General features: G+C 64.7%; 1 protein-coding gene across 1 annotated transcript in view; it reads right to left on the reverse strand.

The window, feature by feature from the left end:
* Nucleotides 1–1,236: 1,236 nt before the first annotated feature.
* PEPD (peptidase D) overlaps nucleotides 1,237–12,414 on the reverse strand; it is a 113,558-nt gene continuing 102,380 nt past the window's right edge. Inside the window, exons 12-15 of the mRNA XM_051846721.2 lie at nucleotides 11,006–11,154; nucleotides 5,021–5,205; nucleotides 2,061–2,252; nucleotides 1,237–1,741 (exon numbers count right to left, since the gene is read on the reverse strand). Coding sequence (XP_051702681.1) covers nucleotides 1,604–1,741; nucleotides 2,061–2,252; nucleotides 5,021–5,205; nucleotides 11,006–11,154 — 664 coding nt within the window. The 3' untranslated portion in view covers nucleotides 1,237–1,603. The remainder of the gene's footprint in view (nucleotides 1,742–2,060; nucleotides 2,253–5,020; nucleotides 5,206–11,005; nucleotides 11,155–12,414) is intronic.

Raw genomic sequence — 12,414 nt, forward strand, 5'->3', positions numbered from 1 at the left:
CAAAAACTGCCAAGAGTTCCATGCTCACTGCCACTGGTTCTGTCCTGGAGGTGGGGGAACTGAAACCCCCCTACGCGGGAACATGTCTGTCACAGGGCAGTGGGGGCGGGCGAGGGCTTGGGGAACTCACTTTTCTGACAGTCGGAAGGGCTGTTGCCACACTGCTCAGTGTCAGAGGTGGGTGACCGAGGCAGAAAAACCTTCTAGAATGAATGTTATACATTTAAGAAGCAGCCAAGGTAAATGGTGATCTGGAAGCAAGGCCGTGGCACGCTGACGTTACTGGCACAGGAAGAGAGCCATCTACTGAGCTCCTCGGTCTCAGTCAGGCTTAGCGTCGGGAGTTCCCCACCCCATCGTGGTTCCGCCTGATGTACGTCCTCTCGCACTTCACCCAGGCTCAGGGCACTGTGAAGACAGACCTGGAAGGGGGTACGGAATTCTGGGAGCCGGCTCCCAGATGGGGCAGTTCTGTGGGAAGGTAAGGGCAGGTACGCCGCTGTCGGAGGACCAGGCACAGTGGGCCCCGCGTGGGCACCTCAGCACACCAGGGAACGAGCAGGCTGTCCTTGGCTATGGCGCTGTGGCAGGCAGCAGGGTCTCCGGCAGGTGTTGGCTTTGCAGTACATCCTCTGTGCACGGGACATCAGTGCTGTGTAATTCTGCCCCTTAATCTCTCTTTGTGGCAGCACCCACATCAAAGGCCTTTTTACGTTACCACGCTGCCTTTGGGCCTGTGCAGAGGCATGGTGTGGGCGAAGTCCATCAGCTGGATCCACTGAGGGCCCAGGGTCTCCACCCCACACCCGTCTGCCCTGCTACTGAGAGGTTGAAGCTTGGTACGTGAGGGTAGTTCGCAAAACCTGAACCTTAGGAGCCCTGCCCCCACCCCCGGGGGAGGGCAGGGAGATGCCTGTTAAATTAACAGCCCCGGCATCACCCCTAGTGACTGCGATTCGGAAGCCCTGACTGCACATGGGCTCTGGGAATCTGACCTAGGGCTCTGTGCTTCTGGTGCATGTGAGGCTTGGGAAGTCTTGCAAGAAGTGACAGAGTGACACTGCAGCCCGGCAGAGACCCCGGGACTCAGAGAGGCTCCTGGAGCAGCCAGGCCGGTCCAAGGCAGAAACAGGTGCAAGGGCCTGTGCCGCCACCACTAGTGCTCGGAGGCCACGGGCCCCGGGTACTTGAGTGCAAAGGGCTGACAGCAAAGACGGCAACATGCACAGAGGACCATGCTGGGATACATTTTATTGCAAATTCCATTCTGCACAGTGATTTTTAAGAGGAAACCCCGGAAAGGCATCTTTCCTGAGAAACGGAGCGCAGACGGCAGCGAGACAGATTTCAGCTGCTACTGCAGAACAGGATGATTATCAGGCAGCACTTACGTCCCCGTCTTGAAGCGAAGTGCCTATCGTCTTGCAGAAGGTTAGTATGAAAGGTTTGCTTGCCCAGGAATCAGCAATCACTATTTGATAGGATCAGATATCCGTGTGGGACATCAGAGCACCATCTCGCCTGCTGGGGGGCTAATCAGCAGGCTCCCCGCCGCGCAGAGCCATGGCCAGGCCCCAGTCCCGCTGGGCATGCCGGGCGGGCTCTACTTGGGGCTAGAGAAGGGGGTAAAGGCCTTGTCTGAGCCTGACATGCAAGCTTCGATTTCCTCCACGGTGCGCGGCACGCAGGTGAGCAGCTCCATGCCCGTGTCAGTCACCGCGACATCCTCCTCGATACGGACCTGGGTCAGACGGACAGAGGCTCGTGACTGGAGCCGGTGAGAGCGCCGACCTGCGTCAGGCTGAGCCCGCTGCTGCCTGGGCGCTCTGAGGGCCCGGGATGGAAGGGGCTGGCCTCCAAGACTGCAGGCCAGCCGCTCATGGCACCTCCTCATCCTGTCCTTGTCAGGGGCACTGGAGTTCCTGGGGAGGCACCTTCCCACTCAGGAGTGCGGCACCTGTCTGGGCCCTTCCCAAGTGAGGAAGTTGTCCTGGGACAAGCAGCTGCAGTGGGGCAGTGGACATGCCAGGGGCAGGAATGCAGAGCCCATGGGCACTCACCCCACCAAACCCGCGGAAGCGCTGCAGGACCTCGCGGTTAAAGAAGCAGGCACGGGCCGGGTCAGCCAGGGCCTCGTCCAGGAGGTGGTCGATGAAGTAGATGCCTGGCTCCACCGTGAGCACCATGCCTGGCGCCAGGTGCCGTGCAGTGCGCAGGCTGCGCAGGCCCGGCTCGTCGATGCGCTCCACGCCCTGTGGAGACAGGACACGCGAGGAGGACCCAACCCACAGCTGCAGGCTGGCCACTGTCTCATCGGGGCTCTCTGACCAAGGCAGGGTCTCCAGCCGAGATTCACTTCTGCTGACCTTTCCCTCTGCCGTGACCCTAGAGTTTGCGTGTCCCTGGCCCTGGACACCCTCAGAATTACCTTCAAGAGCCCAGGGACACCCACCATGTGCATACAGCCAGGACAAGCTGCCAGGGTGGGCCCATGGAGCTGGCTGGGTGTCCGGCTTCCGTCATTCAGGCCCCCCTCCTGGCCAGGGGAAGGGTAGCAGCCAAACCAGGGAGGCCAAAAAAGCTCTTAAGGAGGCTGTGAAGCCTCCGGGGGGGCCGCATCTCCCCTTCCAGGCAGCTCAAGTGGAAACTGGCCCCAAAAGAGCTGGTCCTGGCTCCCCTAGGCCAAGTCCCAGGTCTGCCCTGTGACCATCCAGGAAGAGGGGCTGGAGCTGTCAGCAGGATGGGATGCTGGGTGCACATGCACCTCCCTGTGCCTGGCCTGGAGGAACAGTGGCAGCCACTCCCTGCAGAGACTTTGTTCCTGCCCCCGTGCCCCATCCCTAGCCCCAGTGCACACCCAGCACTGGGCCTGTCCACTCACACACAGGCGAAGTGGACAGGGCTGCAGCCTGGGCCTGGGGCAGGTGGTGCCCAGGACACTGGCAGAAGTATCCTTGCCTTCCTCAGATCCCTGGGGCAACCAGCTGGCCTGTGGCCAGGGCCTCTGAGCGAGTGGGCAGCCAGCGAGCTTTTGGTCAGGATCTGAGCCGGCCCCGCTTGCGGCTCCCCCCAGGAAGCCCAGCTGCTGGAGATGGAGCTGTCATTTCTGACTGTTTGGGGGCCAAGAACATCAGACTTCAATTAGTGGTTCACGTAAGGTAACCAGAACCAGGCTGGCCCAGCCTCCAAGGCAGGGCACAGCAGGGAAGGCTGTCACTGCGATTCTGTTAGGGTGGGGACAGCCGCTGTGACCAGCAGCGAGCAGGCTGGGCCATGAGGGGACACCCAGGCACCGCGAGGCTGGCTGGGTCATGCTCTGGGCACCGAGCCTGCTGCCGTGGCCCCCGGCCCCACAGTACCCTCCTCTGGGCCGCTGACCTGGAGGCTGGGGGATGCTGGGAGGCAGCAGGGTCCTCCTCGGCTGGCGGGGGGCCCTGTCGCAGCTGAGGGTCTGGGGGTCTCTGCTCCAGCATTTTCCTGCTTCTGCCGCCTGAAGCCAGTGCCTGGCCCCTGGCACCACTCCCCTGCCGTATCCCCCAGCGCCTTCCTTTACACCCGAGTGCCTGTCCCCTGCTCTACCCCATGGCTGAGGAAGCCAGGCCTGGTGAAGGCAGAGGCCCAACAAGGTCACGTCTCCTCCAATTGCCCCGCCCTCCCTGGAGGCCCAGGCCGAGCTGCTGCATGGGGCTCGGTGGAGAGGCAAGGGAGACATGCTTCCCTCCAGCCCCTCTTCAGCTGGGGGTTGGGAGGGTGGAAGGACACCCCACCCCGGCTTGGGTAGGGGCAAAGGTCTGGGATCCCCAGCCCACTGACTGCAGCTGCCTCTTCCGAGGGCGGCTTGGGGGTCTACCAAGGACAGGGCACAGGCCTGGGCGTGCCTGGGAGGCCGGCCAAGAAGCAGGAAGGGCTGGGCTGAGCCCAGGCCTCCTGCGCAGGGGCAAGGGTGAGCCCCAGTGGCCCAGGGTGCCCGCCTTGCTGGGAGTACATGGGGCCGGCACCCCAGGGGCCTGTGCCCGCCTCTGCCTCTGGGTAGACGGCTCACAAGGCTTCAACCTTGACTGGGCTCCGAGCAGAGGAGCCCCAGATGTGTCTGTAGGCCTGAAATAAAACAAATGACTTTTATAGGAAAAGCCGTATTTTTCCACAGTGTTTATCTGTCAGAAGAATAGACTCTGAGCACAAAGGGCTGCTTACTGGAAAAGATGAAAACTGGTTGCTGCCAGTTTTCTCTGGTGGAAAAAAAAAAGTGCTCTGGCGACTAATGAATAACGAACCTCGGCTAACAATGTCTGGAAGGCCCTGCTCTTGGCTCCCCGCACACAATGGGACGGGGAGAAATTAGGAAATTAAAACTGATTCTGTTTCTCCAAATTTAACTGTTTACACTTGAGGAAAAAAATAATTGAATAATAATGCTTCTCTTGAGCAATCTCAACACCCCCCCCCAAAAAAAAAATTCATTCTTGCTGCTTTCAAAATACCCTGTAGCCACCAGGCCAAGCCTGGTCTTGGCTCCCTGGCTGGTGGGCCCCAGGGCGTGCATCGATTGCATAACCAGCCCTGCGCCGTGGGCACCGGGCCAGGCAGCAGGGACAGGCCCACCCCCCCAGAGAGGCCGCAGCCACCTGCCTGTGAGGGCCTCCCTTTGGGTGGTCCTGGGAGGGTTGCTGGCAGGGGTGGGCGGAGAAACCCTGTCTGTGGCCCTCACGAGCCTCCCAGGGGTGCCTGGGCGTGAGGAGGCCGCGGGTGCCAGCCAGGAAGTGGGGTGGGGGTGTGTCTTCATGGAGCCACAGGCTGGAGGACCGGAGGGGTGCAGTGCAGCTCTGAACTGACCATCTACACTCAGCGTCCAGGGTTGCGTGGAGGCAGCCACAGGAGGAATACCCATAGACCCACCCTGCCTCCACGGGGGTCATGCCAGGACCCCGATTCCTGCCCTCCTCCTCTCCCTGTCTCCTGCCCCACCCCTCCCTGGGACAGCCTCCCAGGGCAGGCCACTCCGCCCCCACAGCACACTGACCTCAGGGTAGCCTCCCACGTCGTGCACGTCAATGCCCAGGAAGTGGCCGAGCCCGTGTGGCATGAACACAGCCCCCAGGTGGGCCTGGACCATGGCGTCCACAGAGCCACACAGGATGCCCATGCGGCTCAGCTCCTCCAGGTGGATTCGGTCGGCCAGGCGGTGCATGTCAGGCCACCAGACGCCTGCGGCTCAGAGGGGGAAGGCAGTGAGCCTGGGCTGCACAGGGCGAGGGCTGCGCAGGCTCAGGGGTGGGGGTGGGGATGGTTCCCTCTGAGCTGGGCTTTTCCACACAAAGCTCTGGACCTTGGGACCTCTCTGTCGCTCCCTTCTCATCCCAAGGGCAGGCTCTTGCCATCCACACACACAGGGGCCAGCCCAGGCTTATCCTCCAGCCCATGTCACAGCATCGCCTGGGGCCTGGGCACCAGGAGGCAGAAGGCATGCCCCTCCCCTGCGCGGCCACAGGGCGGCCTCCGTGGGCCCTGGGCCCGAGGCTCTGGCTGAAACGCTGCCTCGGCACTTCAGGCCTGGGCTTTGCTCTTGTGGGGCAAGGGGAAAGCCAGAGGCTGCAGGAGGGGGTGCCCTGCACAACCCCGAGTGGGGCTGACTCACCCTTGCAGGCCCTGTGGGGAGCAAAGGTTTTCGGGGTGAAGGTGGGGCTAACCCAGCCTCACTGCTGGCTAGCAGGGGGTCTGCAGCCCAGCCCAGGCTGCCAATCAAATGAATCTTTGCCCCAGGGTTTCTGGGGCAAAGGTCACTGTGAGAGCCTCCGGAGCACAGTCCTTGGCCCTACCTGGGCCCCTGGGAAGGAGGCGCTTGTGCCATAGGGCACTTGGGGAGGGCTCCCGTCCGCTTCAGCCCCACCTCTGGACTCAGGCCAGTGAAGCCTCCTGTCCTGACCCCACGGGGGCTGAGCGCGGGCCAGGGCCCAGGATTAGCTGGGCCAGGTGGGCGGGGCTCTGGCCAGAGAGGGCAGCCTGCTGGCAAAGGCCCACCCCAGGGGAATGTGGGGGGAAGGGAGAGGCTGCATCCTGAGGGGTCCTGCACCCAGGAGGGCTGGGCAGGAAAGGAGGCCCCCACGGTGGGGCTGCTCCCCGGCAGGGGTCTCGGCCGGCTGGAGGTGAGGGCTTCAGCAGGTGGTGGAGCTGTGGTCTGGCCGGTTCAGCTGGGCTGGGCCTGACCCGTGGTCCAAGGCAGCGGAGAGGCCCAGAGCTCTGCTCGCAAATGCCCCGAGGGAGAGGGGAGAGGGAGCCTCGGGAGTCCAGCTCCCAGCGGCCAGCCCCGTCGCTCCTCCCCACTGCCGGGAGGAGCAGAGTCGGGGTTGCCATTTTGAGTGCCTAAATGACACCTCGGCTGGCCCGGTCAGCACCCCTGAGGGCTGGGAGTGCTCCCTGGTGGCTGGCTTTCCTGTGTGACCTCTCTGAGCCTCGATGGTGCCCGTGCCAGACGTCGCCACGCGGGCCCTAGGAAGCCGGCTGCAGCCTCTGGTATCTACCGGGGCCGAGGGCAGCACCCCCGGACAGCAGCCTCTATCCATCTGTCACTCTGGCTGGCCAGGCCCGGGTTTCACACTTTCCAGTGTCCTGGGGCACAAGTCCAGCCTGTCCCAGTGCCCAGACCGCTCTCCTCCCGTCCCCTCGCCACCCAGCACCCCCCGGAGGCCAGGGCACCTTTCTGTTCCCGAAGCACCTTGCTGGGCTGGCCTTGCCCATGTATGGGGTCTCAGCACAAAAGCCACTGTCTCCCCGAGAGCCTCCCCCAGGGTCCTGCTCACTTCCCTCCTTGTGCCATCGACGGCAAACTGTCCCCTGCACACATCTGCGTGCTTGCTTCTGCACCCCACCCCCAGCCCCGGGAAAAGCAGCTTCCCGAGGGCGGGGCCCGCCAGCCCCCGCCTTGGCAGAGGGAGCTCCAGGTCTGTTCCTGCCGAGGACTCAGCTCCCGGTGGGGCAAGGGCCTCCTCTGGGGCGCCGGCACCTCTACCCCACTCCCCACCCGCATCTCCCCGAGAAGCGCAGCCTTCCAACCCGGCCGGCCTCGGCAGCGGGCTGTGGTCTTGGCCCGGCCCCGGCGAGGGTGGGAATCAGGTATAAATCATGGTCCGTGGGGGCCCCTCCTGGGGCCGGCCCGGCGCCTGCCCGGACGTGCAGGCCCAGGCGGCCCCGCGGCGCCTCTGGTCGTCCCGGCCTGCGCGCCCTCAGGGAAGGCCTTGCACACAGCTCTCTTGGCCGGCAGTGGGGAGTTTCTGCCTGTGTGTGGTTAGGGTTGTGACAGTGATTAAACCTCCAGCAACTTGGCCCCAGCGTCTGGCCCGGATGGTGGTTACGACACCCGGGGCCGGGGCGGGGCCCCTGAAGTGTGTGAAGGTTACTGTCTATGGGCTGGGCATAAGCGTGGGGGCCTCCCTGCCGGCCCAGGCCCCGCCCACCCCAGAGCCCCCTGATCCAAGCCAGTCACACCCATGGCCCCACGCCTGCCCGTACCCGGGACGCCACAGCAGGAGTCACCGGCACAGCCCAGCAGCCAGCACCAACGCTTGTCTTGGCTCCCCCCGAAACATCTCCTGGACCCGGCCCCTCACTTCGGCCAGGGCCCTGCTGTCTCCTCTTGTCCACTGTCGCCTGCATCTGCTTGGACACCTCCGTCACCTCTTTAGTCCACGGGGCACACTGGCTCTTCCTGGGCCAGGACAGAGCCCAGGTCCCTCAGCCATTCCTGGCTGGGGCAGCCAGATCTGGCCAAGGGGCCTGAGAGCTACCCTGGTGCTTCCTGCTAGTGGTCCCCTTAGGTAGGACTCCCCCCCACCCCACCCCACCCCCTCCTGTGGGCCCTCTCTGGCCCTTCCTGTGCAGCCAGAGCTCCACCACCCCAGCACAGCCCAGCATACGGGCACAGCTGGGGCCCTGGTTATGGCCTCTGGGCCCTGAGAGGGTGGGGCCTGAGTCCTACTCTGTGCCTGGCGTGGGCAGGGGTGGTAGCCCCAACCTCCCTTGTAGCTCTCGGGGGCCCAGGACCCACATGTGCTCCCCACCCGATTTGTGTTCAGACCCAGGGTGGCCAGGGTAGCCTCTGGGTCAGTGCCCACTGCATGCCTCATGAAACCCTCAGGCTCAGAGGTCCAAGGCCCCAGGGTGAGTGCAGGGCGGCCAGGGTCTTGGCAGGTCCTCTGTGCCCACCTGGCCGCCCCCAGGCAGGGCCCTCTCCTGCTGGGCCTGGGGCTCATGGCATCCATCACAGCTTCGAGGCTTCCTGCCCGGAGCGTGACAGCCCCGGGGGGCTCCCAGCCGGAGCCAAGCCTGGAAGGCAGTGGAGGGCCCCACGTGCTGCTGTCCTCAGCGCCACTTCCAGACAAAGAGCTCACTTCATTTGCGGACAGTGGCCCTGGGGGGAAGGAGGCTGTGTGAGCCAGACCCTGGGGGTGCCGGAGAGAAGGCTAGGGGCTTGGGTCCCAGGGCAGGCCCCGTGGGCTGCAGCGAGCTGCCTGGCAAACAGAGCTGGCACAGGGCTGAGGCCCTGCGTGGGGGGGTCCCCGGTCTGTTCCCAGGAGCTCGGAGACCCGCTCGCCCTGCACCAGGGCAAGGGGCAGCATCTGCCCAAGCCGAGCAAGCCTGGCCGCCCCGGGCTCACTCAAGGTCCCCATGGAAGCAGACTGCCCGGTGGGGGTGGGGCAGGGGGTGGTACACAGAGCAGGGAGGGCCCACAGCCAGTAGCAGGGATGGACACGGAGCCCCCATCAAAGACAGCCCTGCCTGTCCTGGCCCCTGCTGCAGAGGGGCTCAGGGCTGGGAGGACACATGGTCCCTGCATCTCTGCCCGCCCCCCAGCATCCTGTGTCATCTCTAAGGAGGAGGCCTGATGGGAAGTCCAGCTACTTGACCACTGCCCATTCAGGAGGTGGCAAAGCTGGCCAAGGGGCCCCTGACCGCAGGTCCCCAGGAGACACGCGGGCGTCCCTCTCTACCTGCACAGGGGCACAACCCGCAGCTTTGTGCTCCTCCCTTGCCCATTCTGGGGGCGGGGGCGCTCCCTGCCACTGGAGCCGCTCCTCTGGCTTCCTCTGGGAGTCCTCTCTCCCCCTCAAAAGTGGCCAGGACCTGAGGCTGGGGCCAGAGCCGGGAGTGAGGTGCAGTGCACACAACTACAGGAGTTATGCATGGAAGCATCACTCATGTGGCCTGTGACACGGACGGTGGTAAGAGCGGACTCCAGAGGCACAGAAGGGAGGGGCCGCATAGAGGCGGGCGTTGGCAGGTTAGCAAGGAGGGTGCTGGGAAGTGGGAGGCGGGGCTGCAAGAGGTGTGGGTGCTTGCAGGCAGCAGGGACCAGGAGCTGGGAGGACAGGGGCAGCCTGTGGCTGTGGCCAGCTCAGACACCTGGCTTGAGTCACTCCTCCTCCACAGCAACCCCTCCCCCCTTCAGCCATCCCAGGCACCCAGCGACACAGGGCGGCAGCTTGCCCCGACTCAGAAGCCACAGAGACCTTGGATCCCCCCAGCCATGCAATCTTCCAGGTGCTCCCGGTCTGCTGCGCCCCCCACCCCGCTGAGAGGCAGTGAGGACGGCTCCTCCTCTGGCCCCAGGATGGGGTACAAGGTCTGCGTTCCTCAGATCCCCAGGGGGCTATCCGCCAGGAGCCGGGTGTATTCTGATCATTAATTTCTGCCTCTCCTCTGGGCATCGTTGTGGGATTTCCTGCTCGTCTTTATTTACTCTTCCCCGGAAGGTCACGGGAAGCAGCCCAGCAGTCTCACTGAGGTATTTGTCTTGGCCCAGGGGCTGAACCCACAAACCAGGGGCTTTTCCACTGGGATGCGGCAGGGGGCTGACCTGGCCATGGCCTCCGGGATGCGATGGGGGAGGTGACCTGCCCCCATCAGCACAGCAGCCCCATGTGACCCCGATGGAGTCCGACTCTTCCCCGGGGAACCCTCACCGTCCAGTCTTGCAGTTCGGGCTAAGGGTGCTGCTGGGGCCTCGGCTGCACGCCCTCCACAAGGGATCCTCCAGACCCGTGCACAGGTTACCCTGTGCAGCCCAGCCCGGAGGCAGGCCTTGGGGGGGGGGGCCTGCCTCGCAGTCTGCAGGGCCCAGCTCAGCGGCCAAGCCAGAGGCGATGTGGCTGCCCCAGTAATCAGCATTTCCAGGCAGCCCGCACAGGACAGGGGACCAGGTGGGTGCTGGCTCTTCTCAGTGCAACACGGGGTCCTGGGGACTGGCCTGTGGGCTCAGACTAAGTGTGAGTGGGGGCGCTGGGCCGGCTGCAGGTGCCACCAGCAGGCCTCCCTGCGGCCGGGGCTTGGCTGTCCCATGTGAGCAGGCGGCCTGGAGCTCCCAGGGGGAGATGACATATTTTTTTCAATACCCACCTCCCCCTCGGTGGCCCAGCCCTCCTGCCCCGCCTCCAGACGATCCCCAGCCTTGGGGTGTGTGTTGAGCCTCACTGTAAAGATGCCCATGTCCCACATCTGCAGAGAACCTGGGTTCAATTCCCAGCTCCAGGACTTGGGTCCCCACTACCGACATGGGAGACCCCAACTGAGTTCTGGCTCCCGGCTCTGGGTGGGTGGGGAAGAAGCCAGTGGGTGGCAGCTGCTTGTCTACCCCCTCCCCACCTCTCAAATACATGAAGTGTACAGTTCTCTAACTGTGGCCTGCTGACAGGCCAGCCCCCTCGACATGCTCCCACACCGACCTCCAGTCATGGCGTCCGTGCACAGGTGCCTCGGGGTCCTGGCCCCCTCACGGGCAGGGGACACAGGTGGGATGATCTTGGGCCGAGCTCCCCGACCCTTGGCTGTCCCTGCCTGGTGGCCGGTCCCCTTCCTAAGAGTGACCCTGGGGACCTGGTGACATCAGCAGTCTTGCTGGCCAAGCAGGGGTTGGGGCGGCAGATTTAAGTCACGGAGGGCAGGACCTGCTTCCTGCAGGCTCCGGCCACACAGCTGCCCTTCCTCCCCTCCTGGCCCCACCCCCTGCCCTCACCTGGTTTCATGGCACTCATCACGGCGCGGCAGCTGCGCAGCACGGCCTCGTAAACCGCCTTCTGGTCTGGGGTGAACTTGCCATTGGCGGGAAACGAGCAGGTGATGTCAGAAGCGAAGCAGTAATACTCGCCACCCATGTCGAACAGGCTGCAGAGAGAGGCAGGCGTGGGGCTGGCGGGCCTCGGGGGCCCCGCTGTCCCCCTAACCCTAGGCCCTGGGTGCAGCAGGGTGCTGAGGTCACCCCATCTCTGGGTGTGACCATGGGGGTGGGGGCCGCCCTCCAAGGCCTCACTTGGCAAATGGGGAGACAGACACGTCCCAAGCCCCTGGCCAACACAGAAGTATCCCAAGACCCTCCTGCGTCCTGCACAGGCTGAGGCTCATGGGAGAGAGAGGGAGAGGCCAGCCAGGGGCCTACGGACAGGCGTGATGGACGCACTGGCACTGCCCAGCAGAGCAGCTGCACCGCCAGCCATCCCTGCTTCTGGCAGTGTTGGGGTGCGACCTCGGTAGGCGGCAACTGCTGCCTGAGGGGAGGGCCAGGAGGGGGTGCCAGAGGACAGCCTGGGCCCAGCAGGGCTTTCCAGGCGCCCTGTCTGCCAGTGCTGCCATCCTACACCCCCAGGTGGCAGAGAGGGGGCCAGCAGGGCGCTGATGGGGTGTAGCACAGGAGATGCAGGAGGGAAGGAGAGGCCAGGGACCCAGGAGCTCTGAGCCAGCAGAGGCGGGTGGGGGCGGAGGTGAGGACAGCAGGGCAGGTAGCTGAGTCAGGACAGTGGCTGAGCCTGCCCCCAGGCGCCCCGGGAGGGGCCCCTGTGCTGTCTTCTGTGCTCAAGGGCAGATCAGAGCCCTGGCTATGCACCCTCAGGACGTGTGAGGGCTGCTGGGTCCAGGCCTGGCTTCCAGGAGGCAGCCCCCTGGGAGGGGTCACCCAAGTAGGCCAGGGTGGGACCAGGTACATAGGAGGAGCACCCCCTGCCCCTCTCACCCAGTGCACTAGCCCCTCAGACTTGGAGCTGGGACCCACGGAGCCCTCACCTGCTCATGGTCATGGTCAGGTCTCAACCCAGGCCTAGGGTCCTGCCGCGGCTGTGGGGGGTGGGAAGTTGGGGGAGGGCTAGGGATGTGGGGAGCCGCCCTCTTGGACCTGCAGGGGCTGGGCCTCGCTCGGAGTCTGGCTCTGTGCTGGGCTGCCCGTGGGGGTCCGTGCGCAGCTGCACAGAGCCTGCCAGAGCTGGGCCCAGGGGCACAGCCGCGGCTTCCTCCGCGAGGGCCTCTCACCCAGATCCAGCTCGCGGGTAACCACAACCGCTCAAACATTCCAGAAGCCGCCTGTGTGCTTGCCTGGAGGGGCAGGGGGCGGGGGGGGGGGGGGCGCTATTCCAAGGGGCAGAGCAGGGCGTGGGA

This window comes from Oryctolagus cuniculus, chromosome 18, assembly GCF_964237555.1.
Source record: "Oryctolagus cuniculus chromosome 18, mOryCun1.1, whole genome shotgun sequence".
NCBI lineage: Eukaryota > Metazoa > Chordata > Mammalia > Lagomorpha > Leporidae > Oryctolagus > Oryctolagus cuniculus.